This window comes from Ptychodera flava, chromosome 7 (genome assembly GCF_041260155.1).
Source record: "Ptychodera flava strain L36383 chromosome 7, AS_Pfla_20210202, whole genome shotgun sequence".
NCBI classification, from domain to species: domain Eukaryota; kingdom Metazoa; phylum Hemichordata; class Enteropneusta; family Ptychoderidae; genus Ptychodera; species Ptychodera flava.
Window position 1 is genome coordinate 6,061,278 of NC_091934.1, and position 19,500 is coordinate 6,080,777.

At 39.5% G+C, this 19,500-nt stretch overlaps 2 protein-coding genes across 2 annotated transcripts in view; one reads left to right on the forward strand and one right to left on the reverse strand.

The window, feature by feature from the left end:
• Positions 1-7,493: 7,493 nt before the first annotated feature.
• On the reverse strand, positions 7,494-18,501 carry LOC139136649 (dynein regulatory complex subunit 4-like). The gene is made up of 3 exons (XM_070704427.1): positions 18,264-18,501; positions 8,905-9,388; positions 7,494-8,611 (listed from the first exon to the last, which is right to left on the reverse strand). The coding sequence occupies exons 1-3, from the start codon at positions 18,328-18,330 to the stop codon at positions 7,597-7,599; spliced, it is 1,566 nt and encodes a 521-aa protein (XP_070560528.1). The 5' UTR covers positions 18,331-18,501; the 3' UTR covers positions 7,494-7,596.
• The window catches only part of LOC139136648 (polyamine-transporting ATPase 13A3-like), an 84,937-nt gene continuing 80,728 nt past the window's right edge, over positions 15,292-19,500 (forward strand). The window contains exon 1 of the mRNA XM_070704422.1: positions 15,292-15,419. The gene's annotated coding sequence lies outside the window, so the exon portion shown is untranslated. The remainder of the gene's footprint in view (positions 15,420-19,500) is intronic.

The window sequence follows — 19,500 nt, forward strand, 5'->3', positions numbered from 1 at the left end:
GCTTTAAATCTGACCAACGCAAGAGATTTATAAGTTTACAAACGTTGGGCTTAATAATTGCATTTAAAGATAAGTATTGTTTTCGTAGTGTGCTATAAAATGAACAAATTAACATAAAATGATACTTATCTTCCACATCACCCTTACTAAATAATTTACAGTCTAGCTGATGGATCAATATTTTGCCGTCTTCCCTCTACAATGGCTAAAGGAAGTTCCAAGCATCGAAAACAAGCAAAGGTTGGATGAGATGCCAGGTACAGTTCAAAGAAATGTATTTTTCTGTCTCAAGTACTGATTTGAATTGGTTGTTAGAGCGTAACATGGACTTTTCCATTGCTGAAGTTTCCCATTGCTGTTTAACTATGTCTGAAATTCTAATAATGCAATACGTTAAAAGAGAGAGTTATTACCTATTTCGTGAACTGTCCCTGCGTAGCCAGGGCCATAAGAAAACAAAATATTCTGAATAGATGTCGCCCATGTGTGCCTACCCATGCTGTCAACGTAGGTTACATAACATTTGATAAGCCTGCTTTGGAAGACGATCTGAAGACATTTTTAAAAGGTTAATCAAGTAAGATATACAGCGTTTTAGACGGAGTATGGTGGGGAGGCGACCATATTCTCCGATCCGAACTTCATTGCAAGCATGGTTCGGTAAACCCCAAAATTTTCGACACCATTCCTATGAATTTTCTCTAAAACATCAAAGTATTGAAACCCCAAATTCAGAGCCATAACAAAGGATTGTCAACATCATACAGTCAAAAAGTTTAAATGACACTCGAATGGAAAGAACTCGAGCCTCGATCTGGCGATTGACAGCATTGTTAGTGCTTTGTTCACTTGTGATGCAGGTGTCTGACGACAGAAGCAAACTAGAGGCAAAGTAAGATACTTATAGCAGGAAACCACACGCTAACAGGTGTATTGCCAAATCGCCAGACTTCGCTACGAGCTCTATATCCCCCTTTCTGGAAAATCTATACTTTAGTCTTCTCCAAATTAACCTGCATGTGCCACTTTTAACAGAAATTATGCAAAATATTGATAAGATTTTGAAGATGAGTATCAGAATCAGCAAAATAACAATGTCATCTGCGTATATAGTGGAGCAAAACTGTTATACATTGCTTGTGTAAGCTGAATTCCCATCTGTCCAGATCTTACTAACACTGTATTTAATTCCTCAATAAAAAAACTGGATATGGGACTCAGAACACACCCTTGACGCACTCCAGTCGGACGGTGGCAATAATCAGATATGACGTCACCATATCTAACACTTGCCATACATCGGTTTTGAATTATTGCATGGCGAGTGAAAAGATTGTCTACAGTGCTATGATTTTTGCCTGAAACGGGCTTGGCAATCTGAAAGAACATTAAGCGAATCAGACCACTTCGATAATCTGCCATTGAGGATGGAAGTAAAGATCTTATACCTAATAAATTTAAAAGACATTTAAATTCCTTTATAATTATTAACATCGAATCTGATTCAATTTTTGAGAAATTGTATAACAATAGCAACAGATCATTATAGGGGAAACATTCGAGAATCAAAAATAAAATTCAAAATTTCAACTAGGAGTGGTAAAATAACATTCGCAGAGCATTGTAAATTCATTGGGCAGACCGTCGGGACCAGGGGCTTAACCGATTTAACATTTTTTTTAAGGCTATCATAACCACTGCGCGCGTTTGGCCAAACCAAACCGTTCTCCAAACCAAGGGGGTTGATTTGACCCATTAACTTTCCCGCCCTTATGACCACCTGTATGTGCCAATTGCAGAGCTTTGTTCAGATATTTGAAATAGCACATCGACTCATTTAAGACATTCTGAATATGTGGAGAGCTGAGATTAAGTTGAAAAGAATCCCTGCATGTTTCAGACAGGTGAGATCTGGATTATTTGGAAGCTGTCAAATTAAGGAGCGTTCAGTTTTTACGGCTGGGGGGGGGGCCGGCAAAATCTTGTCGCCGGTGTTCAAAAAATATAGACCCCCCCTGCATTTTTCGTGAAAAAAAGATGACCCCCCCTTTGTCAGACGAAAAAATTGATGACCCCCCCCCCCCCCCCCCCGCTTAAAAATAACTAAAACCCATACGTCAAATTTACCCGCATGGTTTGGATTTGAACTCCGGTACGCCGCGCACTTTATTCGTGTAGCAGAGATGCCAGTGCACGAACTTCTCAGCCACATCCATTGAAACGTCTGTTAATTCGGACGACTGTAAGGCAATTTTTAACTTCATTTCAATAGACAACTCATGTCCATGGACATTGTATAAAGTGAACTTTATTGGAGTGGTTCGCCAAAGGCAGCCCTCCAGTTAAGAGGGTCATGGGCCATAACGTAAAGTCAACTTTATTCTAGTGGGCCACCGGTACCACCGGTAAAGAGGGTCGATCATGGCTATTGCATAAAGTAGACTTTACTGGACAGGGCTGCTGAAGGCGCACGGCCATTAAGATTGCCGTGGGGTATTACATAAAGTCAATTTATTGGAGTGGGCCGCCGCAGGCAGCCCGCCGGTAAAGAGGGTCGATCATGGCCATTGCATGAAGTAAACCTAATTGGAGTGGGCCGCCAAAGGCGTCTGCCTGTTAAGAGGGTCATGGGTAATACATAATGTATATTTATTGTAGTGGGCCGCCGAAGGCGGCCCACCGGTAAAGAGGGTCGATCATGGCAATGGCATAAAGTGAACTTTTTTGTTGGTATTATGTTTTTGAAAATGTGGTGACCCCCCCTTTCTTACCAGTGAAAAAGCGATGACCCCCCCTTTGCGGATTCCAAAATTTTGATGACCCCCCCCTGGATTTTGCCGCCCCCCCCCCGGCCGTAAAAACTGAACGGTACCTAAACAGAGGTCAACTTTTGCTGAAGCAAAAGTATTCGGAATACTGACATGACAATCGAATATTTTACAGAGCTACGAACTGATAAAAATAGAGGGACATTCTCTTCCAGTTAATGATATGTCAGTGGAAATACTGCAATATTTGTTCAGGTGTACATGTACCTATAAAACGTAGTCTCGGAAAATCTCGCCATAATAACGAGAGTTGGGTTAAGAGAGTTGAGGAAAGCCTTTTAACTGTGAATACTGATGTTCTTCGTTTGCACGTGTTACCATTTGCCCCGATAATGTTCACCTATGATTGCAAGGATTGTTGTCACAGTGTCTTATTTATTACGTTGCATTTACACAGACTTCCCATGCACTCTAAACATAACACAATGTCTCAAGTTTTAAAATCCACTTTAATTCACAGTTTATCATAGTTTATTCAAGGAAAGTTTATGGACGGAAACTTTTGTCATTGTATAATCGCTTCCTTCATTCACCAATCATCATAGAGTCTAGAGTCGTAGAAATTCGTATTTGACATTTCTGTCGGACCTGTTTCGGATTCAGCTTTGTTTTGTCGTTTGTACCTCTCCCATGGTAAGACGCCTGAGTCCATTTTCGACTTGCCGGCGTTCCGCGTTTCACTACTTTCCGGCAATTGCTGAGCGATTTCACTAGTCATCGTTATTGCTGGAACTTGGAAAGGTTCTTGAACGGGACTCGGTGTATTGACCATTGTACTGATGTCTGACAAACCGCTTATGATGTCTTCAGAATCTGAATTCCCTATAACCTGACTGAAAGACACCTTTTTGACAGGTTCTTCAATGTCCCTTGCTGCTTGATAAGCTAATGGTGTTATTTTCGCTGCATGAGATATAAATGTGTCCATTGAAGACAACTTTCCACCATATTCGTTTACGTCAGTAAATTTTGCCACTTCTTCCGTTGCATGACTTGAATCTAGTCCTGTATCAACATTCTCACTTGTTTGAGGCTGTGACGTATAGATGCCATCGATAGGTAACGGTGCGACTTGACTTTGTTTCAACAAGCTTTTTATCCGCAGCTTCTGAGTAGAAACTGGTTGATGCGGTGGAGTAATGGAGACGGTTGATCCATCTCGGCGCCGTTCGTAGGAAGTCTCATCAGCAGGTGCACACTTTAACATGGCAGTCTGTGTGACCACAAGGGCGATGATTATGACTGCAAACGACCCTAGCGCGCCGATGGCATAGTAATTGAAATTTTCATATTTGGTTTCAAAATCAGCGCAGCAGTGATAGCCAACAACGAAGGTATCATTGCCTTCGGCAGTCAGTACACAAATTCTGTACTCTTGCCAAAAATGGAGATTTTCCAACACATATTCAGACGTATTGGCGTCGTAGATGTCAATAAATGCATCGCTGTAATCGAGGCGGTACCCTGTGACGTTCTGTAGGGAGTATGGAAGTCGCCATGTAATTTCAGCGTACGTTATCCCGGATTCTTTGACCGTTGTGTCCGCGGCAGCTAGTATGGAGAATCTGTACTCACATGGATGGAACTGATGAGAATTGACACATTGAATCAGATGAATGATGATTGGTGTTACCCATAGCAACAGCTTTAAAGATCGCATGATAACTCAGTCACCATTGAAACCGTTTGCGTTTCCGACATACTTTAGCGGTAAGTAGTTGGCCTACAAGCGATCAGATCTGAGAAGACGAAGTGTTAAAAAAACAAACAATATAAACGTCTGCACATGCAAGCTAGCAACAAAAAAAGGAATGGCAAGACAAACTACAGTTCGTCATACCCCGCCTTAAAATTTAACTATTGTTTATAATTTAATAATTTGTTCCTGCAAACAACTTCACCCTTATGAGAGAACTTTAGTAGGCCTACATGGTACACTGTAAACTACTCATTGTAACAAAGTCATGTTTTATCGGGAACATTTTTCAATCGTTGTGAAAATCTTTTCTATGTTTAACAGCAAACCATACCAAGATATGTACGTTGAGATCAGCTCACCTCATAATCTTGCAGGCGGCAATCGCTTCGCATAATAGGACCAACTCTTCGGGGATAGTCTAAAGCCATACATTCTATAGAAGTAGAACACCGAACCACACTGTACCGATCATTCTCCGCCACAGAGTTCTTATCAGCGCGTATTCGAACAGCGGCGGAAAAATGCGTGCCGATCTCTATGCCAACCACTGCAACAAGCTCAGTAGTTCCTTCCTTCGAATCGAACTTCGACTCACTAGAGGTGTTCGTATTTGCCGTAGAGGGCGCTAATGTAGGCTGCGAACTGAAATGGAAACCTTGTTACTTTTGACATAGTTTCTACCAAAATCTCACAGTTCCGTTGTTTTCTATGGATTTTCGACTCCTTGTATTTTGAAAATGCTCAAAATCTTTCAACTCTCTCAATTGAAAACCATTTAGCTGGCTTTTTGTAGGATTATTGAAGTCATACATGAGAATATAGATAAGCATGCGTTTCTAAAAATTCCGTACCGTTTATGAGATATCGCCTTAAAACCCTTCAAATTTCACAAAATACACAGTAGATATTTTCAAAAATCATTTGTACTTGAACAGATAACCTAATCCATAGTAGGGGCTCTACACAGTATCTCATGTGTTACATTCTGCAATTTTGGAAAATTTGATGCAACGTTGTAGGAGCTGAAACGTTTTAAGTAGAGCTGTGAAATTTGTATATGTGTGACGTCACTGACCAATCGTACGACAAACATGCGTCTTTTGGAATCGTATTGTTCTGTAAATCTTTATGCAAAGAAAACCATGAAAACTTTGCATTTTGATTGATTTTGGAAGTTACCCTTAGCAACCGTTGCTTAGCAATTTGAATCCTTCGGTATCGCCTTGACTACAAAGAGAACGGCAATATTCTTTCAGTGGCATTGTGCATAATTGTAAGTCACTTTCAGAGAATAAAAACTTCACAAATGTGGATACAACATGAAAAACTGAACCACGCTGAACGCACCAGTCTAAGAGGAAAATAAAACACAAGATGTTGCTAGATAATTCCTTCGTCATTTGCTGACGAAGGAGTGGGCCCAAGACGTCTTTTGTTTTATTTTCCCGTTTTAGTACATCTTCCATTTCAAGAAGGCCATCACCGTGTAGCCAGAACGATCGAATGTTGTACACTGTAATCATCGAGTAATGCTTAGAAGCAGATTGCTCGATGTCTGACTTTGGTATAAAGAATTAGCGGAATGTGCTTACACGACCAGACATCTTCGGATTTCCTATTTTCCCGATGTTTTCGAATATGACATAGTATTGACGTGTCCCACATCAACATCCAAGTTCGCTGTGTGTCATGTGCAGGCTTTCTTATTCACTCACTGTTGTCATCTGATATGCATAAACCTCTGAGGCAGCGGAATCATGTTGTACATTTTACATCTCGTCATCGCTGATCTTACTTAACTGTTGACGTTGTCAAAACTTATTTTTATGCGAAACTTTATGGAATAAAAATCAGGGCCTCACATACGAACACACTTGAATTTGTTCTTTGATTTTTTTTCTAAACTGAATAAATGAATTGCTTGTACATGCATCATCTTGTGAAATCTATGCAAGCGCTTCGAAGAATTTTGCCTTTGTGGGTGGCAACATGATATTGATAAAGAAAACCCGGAATTCGGACTGGTATAAACCGCTGATGTAAAATACATCTTTCTTTACATATTTGTATCTGTCTTGTTGTCTTTTTTCCTCAGCCGACGACGTCAGTTTGCAATCACGATTGTTTCAGAAATGATGAATCCGGTAATGAGAGATCTTTTTCCTGTGGTATTTACAGTTGGTGAACATATTCATGATGAATAAATGAGGACTACATCATTGTTACCTAAGTAGTAAAAGTCTGTTTATTGTAACAAATACTTGCTGTAAGTTGATTCTCAAGTCGTGTGATGTTTTGGCAAGATACAACAGTGAGAACTGCAAAGGTGAACAAACTCACATCATTGCATTCACATCCGAGTACAAACCAACCATGGTTCGACTGCAGATAACTTCATAAGTCTGTTAGTTCCACAAATAATAATTACAATTTAAGTAAAACATATAAATGTACCGACGTATAATTTTTGATGTAGTACCGATGCAAATAGCACGATCACAGACTGCGGAACCTGTGGGCCACGCATTCTGTGAACTTTTCATTGACCATGAAATTCTAGTGTTATTCTTAGAGTAACACATCTTTCCATCGCTGTATGGTAAATGTTTAATTTGAGTAAGTAGCATGTAAACAATGTGAACTTGTTATCATATAATAAAACAAATGCTTTCGATTTGGTTTATATATATATATATATATATATATATATATATATATATATATATATAATATATATATATATATATATATATTATATCACAATTTCTAATTTCACAAATATCTGTATCATTGGTGATATCTGTATATATATATATATATATATATATATATATATATATATTTATATACGTGTGTCTGTGTGTCTGTGTGTCTGTGTGTGTCTGTGTCTGTGTGTCTTTGTCTGTGTTCTTATGTACATAAATATACACAAATGCGTGCGAGTGGTGTAGATACGGTCAATATATGTATTTATATGAAAACAATTCTCCTATTATTTGTAAATTAATATACATGATGCAGCACAAAGTAAAATACAGCATAAACCAGGTTTAGAATCAATGTACACTTCTATTTTTTCTTCTTCATGTTTCTTTTCTTTTTCAAAGCTGCCAATTGTCTCTCGTATTCTTCTTTGTCTGAGTCTTCGCCGTCAGCGTCATTCTGTTTTTCTTTCCCAGCGTCGTTCTCCTTTGCTGTGTTCTCATCGGTTTTAGCTTCGGCTCCAGGGCTTGTTTCTGACAGCGAAGAATTTTTCTCAGCGAGCTGTCTTTCTCTCGACTCGCCCCTGGTTTCTGTCAGGAAAATATTTTCTTTGGTGGCACCGTTATTGTCTTCATCAGGGTTTTCAGTTTCCTTGGTAACATCATCGCCTGACCCTCCTTTTCCATCAGTCACAGTCTTACCTTCTGTTGACCCCTTATCGCTTTCTGTGTTCGACTTTTGGCTTTGAGGTCGGGAAGAAGCTTTTGTACTTTCTGTGTCGGCGTCTGGTGTTTTCGGTTTCTCGTCGCCGTCTTTTCCCTCCACAATATCTTTATCGTATTCAGATGTGGCCCCGGCAATTTCCGGCAATTTGACCGACTCTGGCGTTCTTGCTCGTCGTCTCCTAGTTTTCTTCCGGTCGTGTCCTGCAGTCGGTCGTTGTGACTCAGTTATGTCCGGGAAACGACTATAACCCTCGCTGCTAGTGTCCAGTAAATCTTGGAGGGTGTTTACTTCATCAAAACTCGCTGGCGTATTTTGTCTGTACAGGTCATTGACTACATTGACAACTGATCTAAATTTCCATTCTAGAACTTCATACTTATGCTCTACATCGACAACTCGCTCTTCTGCTGCCACGGCTCTGTTGTGCAGTCTGCCCTTTGTAAATATCTCGAGTTTACTCTGAAGTTTCTTGACTTCGTCTTCCGCTTTATCAGCTCTGATTCTCTCAAGTCGTTTCTCACGTTCACTTGTGATCAGATCCCGGTGAGTTCGTTGCACTTCCTTCTTGAGTAGATCAACGGAGCGTAGTAGCTCCATTCTGTTTCCTTGAGTCTGGTTCTCTGCCCTGTTAAGACGCTCCTGTGCCCTTTCTAGTCTGGAAAATAAGCAACAAACAATTTTAATTCAAGAAACCTCTCAATATATATAGGAATCATTATTATTTCACCGTGCCAATCTCTGTGGTATCAACAAATTTCTGGCTGAATCTCAATCTGCCTTTTGTGTAAATTACGTCAGCTCTTAAAGGGACTATCGCTGTAGCCTTTCATATTTTCATAATTGTTTTTAAGAAAACAGACATGTTTTTGTTCTTAAAAGTACACCGGCATTACAAAGTACCAGCATATTCAGCCAGGTCATCCCTGACAGCACGTTATCTTTACTTACTTATTACTTTCAGCTTTCAGTTTACTCGTTGCGTTCATCCATTTCACTTTATTTTTCTCTGTTTCGTTCCTTAAGTCTTCCATCTCCTTTCTCATTCTCTCCCTTTCTTCGTCTCTTGCATCTTGAACTTTCCGGTCAAGTTCTTCTTTGAATCTTCGCTTGAGTTTGCTTATTTCAGCAACATGACGAATTTTTATGGTGTGTACCACTCTTTTCAGTTCCTCCAACTTTCTCGGATATTCAACTAGCAGAGGGCGCAGTTCATTTAGATGGGCGTTGTTTTTACGGAGTTGCTTCTCCGAGATAATATTTTCGTCTGTCCTCGCTGTCATTTCGCTCTCAGCGCCCGCACGCGGCGATTCGGCACTATGTTTCACTGGTTGTGGCTGTTTCGCGTCGTCATTTAATTTATCTTGGAAATTTTCCAAGTCGGCGAAGGAATTTTTGAAGTGTTCGATGTCCTCTTCCAACGAAGTCGGATTTTCTGAAAAATGGAAAAAAAATGGAAATGAGTCGGTCAGACCAAAAGGACACCAACAGGCGTTGGCATATCTTTTGGTCGTCCGCACTTTGGATTGTACCGTCGTACGGGTCAACAATATGGGACATATACAGCTGCATGTCTGAAATGTTTATAACATAAAGGAGACGGACATTCAATGAAGCCAGTGATGGTTAATAAATATCACTCAGAAATCTGTGACAAAAAAATCGTTTTTAATAATCATGCTATAAGCTTACGGAACTAGTGCGATTCATAGGAGTGCGCCTTGTAGGAACAAGTCTTACAGACAAGAGATCGTACAAATGTTATACACTAAAATTTCCTGCAGCTAACAAGTCCTCTTCTTGGCTCAGCTTTTGACGAAATTGTAATATTGAATTGAAATTGAATATAATTATACATATGGGAGGGAGAGGGCTGGTAGAAAAGCTACCCAAGAAATAACGCTAAGTGAAATAAGCATGATCCACATGTATACTTCAACACTTTTCTGAGGTGCTGTCACACTCCTTGCTTTTATTCTCGTACAGTTCACTTTCTATTGTACCGTCATGTGCTGCTAACGAAGGTGTTCGTGTGCTAAAAAATGATTGTGTGAGGGTTTTCCGTGCAAAGGTAACTGGTAAGTATTATCTTTCGCTATTAGCTGACAGGAAAATAGTTTTTAACGATGGGCAACTTGGAAAAGAGAAGACGGGCAACCTCTGGTTAGGCCAGGAAGAAAAAATAAATTGTTCATCGGAATCGCCGCTTCTACTTTGGCGTATTTGGAATTTTTTTTTTTTTTGATCGCGGCAAATTCTTACTTCCGCATTACAAATATTTTTAGTACTGCCGCTGGTGGCGCCCTACACTTTGTCGGGTTTTCGCGGGCACGGGATTTTGAATGAGACTTCCGACGTAGTTGACCGCCAACACGTTGTTGTGACGTCTGAATTTGGCGAATCACGACGCAAAGTGGGTCGATTTGGCCAGAAATTTCCTCGTTTTGTAAAGGTTAGTACATGTCACATCGTGAGTATTAATTTGATCGCCAACATTCGACGTGATGGCCAACAGTTAGTTCCAAAGACGCTATTCAGTGTTTGTCCTGATATTACGTTTGGCGATTTGTTCAACAAGATCGTGACAGCAGATGGACGGTGCGTCCGATTGAATGAAAATTGCATCGAAAGTATAAAAATTTACGGTAATGACAAAACACATGGTTGCGTCGATGTTAAAGTACGATCTGAAAGATGACTATGTAACTTCACTCCGATCACAGTACAGTGTTGTTAGACCATTGTGTAAAATGTGTAGAGACAGTGGTAAAGAGGCCAAAACATGGGGCCAAAGTAAAATGAAAAAACTCAGATGCTAGGTCCCACCAGGACAATATTAAAGGACAATACTGAATTGTTGGATTTCAGTAATTTGCTGTACATTTCAGTTTTATTCTGAGAGAATGTTGAAATTCTTGACGGCGGAGTGACGTCACTTTCACCTATTGCTAGCGAGTGAGGTGAATTGGGATTTGACTATACAGGACAGTGAACAATGCAGAAATTATGTGACAAAGGACAGAACTTAGTGTTTATCATTGACATAATGTTTGAAACTTTGAATACTGGTGTAAAGGTTGAAAAATTCACACTTCAATATTTTGTTCTCACGGCAGTGTGATGCAAAAATGACGTAAAAATCTCACAAGTTCCCGGATGTCCGCGGTCAAGAATACTCAGAATATGTTGTGCAAACACTAACTGTGAATGTAATGGCCTATGTTATTGTTGGGAAATATAGTATTGAATTCAGTTATCAGTATCAGTGTTTCTTGTCTGAGACATTTCTGGTAAAAAGGGAAACAATTATCTTGCCTTGTCTGCATCTGTGCAAAAATGCCAGAGAACCGCGTTTACCTTCGGCCTAAAAAAAAAAAAAAAAAAAAAAAAATTTCGCTCGCCGCTCCAGAGACTTGGTCCAAAAAATCCGATGAACAAGATTTTTTTTTTCTCTGGCCTTAGTACATATTTCTTTTTGAATTTGCCGATTACTTTTCGCGTCAAGAGATTGGCACAACGGATCACCCACTCGTTGACATATAGCACTCCTGCCACAATCACTGTGTGGTTGTAGAACACACCGACGTAGATATCTATTCAGATATACGGCAAGCCCTGTGTCAAGATAGTGTTGTGTATTTTAGATTTACAAGGATATCTGATCTTGTCAACAATCATCATACTGATTACTATAGGCTAACATTTAATGCCGTCTCTGATGTAACAACTATTCGACTTGATTTTAAATCTAAAGACTCGGGATGCAGGGTAACCTTTACCAGACTCAGAAATGATCTCAAAATATACAAATCTTCACCGCTTCCAGATTAAAGATGTTGATATTACACCACTTATACAGACTTACAGAAAGAGACACACAGCCATTATTTAGTTCAAAAACTGTTCCACTAAGGCTCTGACTACACTAAGACGAATGTCGTGTCCGTCACACCTCTTATTCTATTATTCAATTGTTCATTTTACGACTGATGTAAAATATCCAACTGCTAACACCGTGTGAGCCTCCAGCGAGTGATGTTTTCGCCAGAATGTATAGATATGACGAACAGCCCGATGAATTTAAATTTCAAATACGTAAATCTGATAGCCTGTTCACCAAGGCGCTATTTTGTCTAGTTTGTTACTCAGCTCCACGACCAAACCATGGAGGTAGATAGGGAGATCTCTCCATGCTACTGCCATGGTCAAACTGACCACTGCATATCGTAAACCAGCACTGCCTTTTCAACATACAGTCTCTAGCTAAGTCGTAAATTTTTTGGCTTATTGTTCAAACGATGATGTCATTGTTAAATACAACAATGTCTTTGTGTAAAATGTTTAATGGACTGACTCGACGTTGTCTCGTCTTACGGCCTTCAGCCCACTGTTCAGTTTTTCCAATCACGTTCGGATGGCAATTGTCCACAAAAAAGTAAGATAGACAATTCGTTGGTTATGCAATTGTATGTACCTAGTGCTACTTGATAGCAATCAGTGAACACACGCTAAATGATTTACTCAAGACTAGTAGCTGTCTCCAAATTCAAAACCTGGACATTTTGCAATACAATGAGACGAAATAACGGGACCAGCGACACCGCTCTGATCAGTTTTAAAAGTGCTTGTAACTGCGAAAATTCATTCTACAGCCGCGTCTCTATCTGAGAGATAATATCAAAGCATGCGAATTGCTAATCTTTTGCCGTTGTTTGCATGTCTAATGCTGATAGGTCAGCTGGTGGTCACCGATTGGTTTAAATGAATACGGCTGACTGCTTGTAAGAGTCGAGTGGCATTTAAAGTAACACCGTTATTTTTACAGCATTGTTCAGATCAAAGCCTACCTTATGTGAGAGAATGTAGGTCTCTCTGACCTTTCTGGGCTTTCAGAGCTACCCTTGAAGTGCCTGTACTTCTTTGTGTTCACAAAGAGTTTTTGAATTCGTCACCAGCGAAAGATGTTCAATCCGGCCAGAAGATACTGAAGAATTGACATTTTTGTGTTGTGATCCCTCGTTGCCCAGGGATGTAGTACTAATGGCGTAATCAGAATAGCGCCCCCACGAGTAAATATTGTGGAAGAGGAGACGGACCGGCTCAATGTTTGAAATGTTATGTTGACATCAATTTTATGCATTCATGGTGAAGATGCTTCGAAATCACTAGTTTTGAGAGCTATGACTGGAGTAACCTTACTATCACACAAATACATTATTTGTCACTGTAATCGACTGAAGTTTTCTACGGAAATGCGAGATTAATACTTTGTCCTGTACTGTCGTCCATTAGTGTTTTACAAGTACTGAAAACTGGACTTCGTTTGAGATCTGTGACGAACCTAGAGGAGATGAATGCAAGGCACGATGAGTTGGCAGTCAACTGTTGGTTTAATTAGCACCTCACTGTGTTACATTTGTACCGTAGTAATGTATCAAAACGGAGTTTTTGAGTCACATGAGTGAGTAGTATCTGTGTGCCTGTTAGAGAAAAAATAATATATAGATATGTACAATAATTAGGAAAACAGATATAAAGACTAACGTACATATACTGTGAAAAGAATCCAAACGCAAGGAGAGACTAGATCGTAATGCTTTCACCCAACCACCAAAGATATCGCACTAGGCTGTCGGCTGTAAGCACCACTTTAGATCAATTAGGATATTCGGTTACTGCTCCAAAGTGCCGCGGTCGATTTCGCTCTCGACAGTTCAGACTTTCTAACTTAATCTGTAAGTTTTGATTAAGGCGCCATTTCCACAAATTGGCTACACTTGAGAGATCCGTTTTTCGTCCGATAGTGAATTTGATGACCTAACAACAACCTTTGAATCCTAAGTTTTTTTCTCTATATGGGCCTTTTGCAGGTGCAGCCAACGAACAATGCAATTTTAAAGGGGTCTTTACTACGACAAGATATATTGTGCATGACAAGTAATGTGAAGTGACTAATTTTAAGTCATGAGGGTAATTAATTAGCTGTTCATAATTAGCCCTCCAACTGGAAATTTTTCGACTTAACCCTCCCGCACACAAACTTTATTTCACCCAATTCCCACTTATTTTTGGCTGTTTCCCCTCCCCCTGTCAATTTTAAAGCTCCCCTGCCCTGTTGCGAAAAAAACTTGCCGATTTCCCCTGCCCTCGAAAAATTCCCCTCAATATTTGTCATTCCATTTCCCCTGCAGACATGAAGCTACCCTACCCTGAGATGAAAAAACCTGTCGATTTTCCCCTGCCCAGTGAAAAAATAAAAAAAAATCCCCCTGAAACTTAACATTCCCATGCAGACACATACTACACTGAGTGGCCTTCTTCCGGAAACACCATGGCTCAACTTCCCCTGTAGCTTCCCCTCTCTCCTCGTTTTCGCTGAGCCTTGTCCCCGGGACAATCAATCGATATCTGCCCTACCCGACAAAAAACAAACAAACAAACAAACAAACTAAAATTTGCTCGCCTGCCACCTAAAAATATGTCCCCTGCCCCAGCAAAATTTAAAATTTCCCCTGCCCTCAAAAATTGCTCCCGGAATAGCTTTTTCAATGAATGGATCCGTCTGCTGCACTTGCTTTTGGTCATGGCGTGTCGGTCGATACGAACAGTGTACTCAATCTAGGCTTAGATAAATTCCTAATGTTGACGGAGCCATGATCGTATAATGATATTTTTCACTTGCACACTGTCTGAAAGCAGAAACCGTCTTCGATATAGAATTTCAAACCCTGAAAATCTTACAAATCTTTGAAAGCTGTATTGAAATCACGTTTTCATTATCATGTACTTCAATTACCCATATAGTTATATAGATTACAGCAAGTTAGTCTACATTCCATCGACATCGAGATAATCAAGTTATCTGGTGCAACAAGCTATAAAGTCTATAAAGTGGGGATTGGTTCTATTTTTGATTATAAGACAACAGTTGAAATCACATTCGTCAAAGTGTGACGACAAGTTCTTTTCTTTCACGACTTTGGCCTGACCTTGAATGAAGCATTACTTGTAATGTATTTGACCACCTCTTGCGAATGGATTTAGCGTAAGCTATAGATAAACAAAGGAAGAAACGAAAGACAGTGTGGATATGTATAGATATTCGATAAGTACCCCACGGCATTACACGACGCAGGTAATTAGAGCAATGCTGGCACCAAACATTACGAAGGTCCTTTGTTATTCATCCGAAAAGTAAATTATCCATTTAAGAAAGTGTGCTTTCTTAAAACAACCATTTAGCTGCGAATGTCTGTCATAAGTTTGGACTTAGCCTAAGCAAACTAGATTCCATTCAGAGCTACATATACACCGTGTGTCACTGATCACATATGCATTAGGTTTGGCGCAGAGTGATTCCATTGCGCTGAAAACTTTTGATTGTCTACAACATGTACAGTGAATTGTGACAATCGAAGTAGCGGACAATTTAACGTCTTGTTGGTCTGCCATCGCTCAAACCAAAGGTAAGAAATATTCTTAACATAGCTCTGACAATGATAATGAACTATTGACACGAGAAACGATAAGGCTATCTATGCTCCTTGTCAAACAGTCCTCTCCCAGACTCTGACCAAGTTCTGCCCGTCCCTATACTGTTAGGTAAACAGGTGCACAAGATCGTTCGTCGCGGTACCTGACTCCGAGTAGTGCGTGCAGCTGTTTTGCAACAATCTTGCTATAAATAGTGCCAGTGCAAGTTGAGTGACATGAGACTTTTGTTAGAATCTAGGATAGCCTTGAACGTAGGCAACGCCCTCGAAAAGTGGTTTGGTCAATAACCTGACAAAGAATGCTCAATCAAACAAGGTACTTACTTTTCGTTGGGTAAACGGTCGTTTGTCGAATTTAGAGCGAGTGTGTCAATGGAAAGCTGTCTCGATCTCAGCAACAAAAATATTAATCTTTGTTTAGTCGTAATGTTTTTTTAGTCAGAGCCTGTGTATTGTTTGTTGTATTCTTGTCTTTATTTAAAAATTAAACGACTTTTGCAGCGTCTGAATCCATAGATAATCTTTTTCTAACAAAAACCTTTTTACAGCAATTTTATTGTTTGTAACACTCTCAGCTTGGATGTGTTACGAACAGAATTTCATCTTATATGTTCCTTAAAACAATAGTCGTTCAGCGAAAACCCTTTTCCAGTTCTATTTCACGGGGCATTTTTAACTCCCGTAATGTTAATGCGATCATTTTAAACATGGACGTACTTCTTTACGATAGGAATATCTCTGTGTCGTGTGAGCATGTATGTTGCGGTTATTTTGTAACGTTTCGATCCCGTTTTCACCGAAACGGCCCCTACGAGCTGGATTATCACCCCTCATTAAGGATGGTATGGTCCGGCTTAAGTTATGCGGTGAGTGAACGCAAGCAAGTAAGCAAGCAAGTAAGCTATTCATACGACTCAAACACCCTGTACAGTTACCCTTCGATAAGGTTCCATGAAGAATCAATCCGAAATGTAACATTCGGAAAGAAATCAACCGACTTAGGACTATATGATGTTTCCATTTTATTGAAATAAAAACGTCGAATGGTATGACATAATGCCTTTCATTCTACGCGACACGTACACTAACCACGTCAATGTAAATGAGCTTAGTGTGGTTATTTCTGAACGATGTTGAATAGATCTAAATACATCCGTGGATTGAATTATTGACAATTTTATAGATCGAATCAGACATGGATCATTAACATTTCTGACATTCAGATGGCGATGCAAAAAGTACAAAAATGTTGAAGAAAGAAGAGAATAATTTCCAGAGTATCTTGTAGTGTTGATTTGCAGTTTTTACTGACGCGACACCTCAATATCAGCCTTTATTTCGTCACGGTACAACAAATAATAAACGACATGTGTATTCATTCATGGTTAATATGGGTTGGAATTCCTTTCTACAGGAAATTCATCTGGTATCAATTAACCATTGCGAAAACAGATAAAAAAACAAGAATGTGAAAAAGTTGCGAATATTTGCGTACATTTGATGATTTAGTCGCAAAACGATGGACTGGAAGTACATTATTTTTGTCGAAAACGAAAAGGAAGTGAGAAGAGCACCCTCTGCGTGAATATTAGGACGTACTATCGTTTTTAAGTGTGGAAAATGTCACCCTATGCTCTCCGTCGGATCTAGAAAAAGGAATCGAGAAATTGTCTTCACAAACAAACGTTTCACCAGCAGTGGCATAGAGGATGATAAATTACATTACGTGCGAGCTGCGTTGACTATTGAAAGCACAACAACAGCACAATGATCGAACTTAAAAGGAATGAAGAAAAAAGTCCTTTGTGCGGAAGATTTCTTGTGACAACAAGACGGTACTAAACCATTGTGCGCATTCAGTCTTGGGTATAAAGATAAGTTCCGCGGCCAACCTACCATGTCTTGCTCAATTTGAAAACATGAACCGCTAGCATTGCTATATTGAAGTTGCATGGTTACGCTATTTGTCAGGATTTGCCCCAGGCACATTCCATTCATCCATCATAGCAAAGCCAAAGTATTTAATCAAATATCAGCCACATGACCCAATTCAATGGAATTCAACCGTAACGTTTATAGAATTCGTGAATGGTGACGTCACCGAGCTTTGTAAAACTATGCTACAGTTTGATGCATTTAAATGAAATATTAGGAATAGGATATTGATGTAATTTTACCACAGTCTAATAAACCCGGTCAATTTTGCGTTATGCGATAAAAGACCATATTCGACCGTAGGAAGTTTCAACGATTCTTATCGAGCTGATGTCTTTAACAACATGTTTCTCTCGATTTAAATTGAATTATTATAACTGTACGTGTTTTGTTGGTTCTGACAACACGAATTATGGACCTGAAATAGTGTGCATACAGTAAGTATAGTTACATTTGTTTAAATAATGCCCTAAAATATTGTAAAGTTTACGATATTTTGATCACACTGAAAAAGCCATAACTAGGAACAATAAGATAGGAATTATCTGCCAAGCTTGTATGCAGTTCTTTGTCTTTGTCAAAGTCGGAATTATATTCTATATGAACCAGTGACAATAGTAATTCCATACGTGTCATGATTTGAAAAAACGGTATACTATGAAGCACCATCAACCACAAATCACCATGATCAGGTCCAAGTAAAACAAACAGCGATAATAGCTTTCACAATCTTCGTCAGTGAATCGACCTATCGAATCACTGATCGCACTCAACGTTTACCGACGACGTCGTCATAGCAACGTCTGTCCATGGCACCGTTTGAGCTTTGTTAGCAACAGAAAGTAGAGGTAGTCGTGAAGCATACACTTAATATTAACTCACTGTTTTTGTCTTCGCGAGGACTTCTGGCGTTGAAAGAGTCCCTTGGAGTGTTCAGTTGACTTGTCATGTTTGTTGTCGCTGTAGCGGTTTTCAATCCGTCGACATTCGTCTCCACGTCGAAATTTTCATCCCAATCTCAATCCTTTGCTAGAAGGAACAAAACTTAGTAAACACACAACCAGCAAATTCTTTCAGTATATGGGGAACACAAAAGCCACTCTTCAAATAAAATGAGGGTGAAAAAATGTTAGAATTGGCGTCAATAAACAACACAGGCAATTGAATAACTCGAGCAATGTCTTTTGTCATGCAAATACGCGACCTTTCATTCCGCAAGTTACTGTTCACCGCTCCCCAGGTTACGCCCCATGTAAAGCTATCAGCACGGTGATACGGTAAGTGTTAGAGGGCGCGCTAATCAAGGCTACTCATCTGTGCAGTCAGTAATCAACAACGATAGAGCGAGGCAAATCTCGTTGCCTCCTCAGCTCGCTCCCACTCTATACACTACACAGACGCAAGAGTCATAAACTCATTATCTCCGAGTCCATAATATTTTAAGTGTGTTCTGCTTTGGGTGAACCCAAAATATTGACAGAGTTTGGCATTAGATATGGAGTGCCTCATCTCTAAACGATCTGGTGAAAAGCAAAAACACCTCACATAAATGAAAATTTTCTGAGTCGTTCCAGAGAATTATATACCATGTAGATAACTGATATTATAATACTTGGCTCGAAGACTATCACAATCTGTAAAATATCCGACTTATAACCAGAAAGCGTGGCGCACATTGGAACGTGTAATGGATTGTGCTAATGCTTTGAACACGATTGGAACTAATTTGGGATAATTGGATGGTGAACTAAAGCCCGTTTCATCCGCAAATGGAAGCTCCTCTGCTTTTATTTTTAAGTTATACACTTGTTTTTATAAGTGATTTGTAATATGGCAACATTCAGATATCGGGCATCTAACACTTCTGTGAAATTTGAAAAATATGAAGATCAAATTATCCCAAATTAGTTCCAATCGTGTGTTAATGCTTTGAACAATGTTGGTACTTAACTTTCCGATGTATGGTCATCTGTAACAAATCTGTAACAAATTTGAATAGACCGTGTAATCAACACTCTTCATGGTGGCTTGTAAATAGAATCATAATTGTATGTTGAGATAGTAGATCTATTTGATGTTTTATTATTCCATGCATTTTCATCTGTTATGAACTCTAATA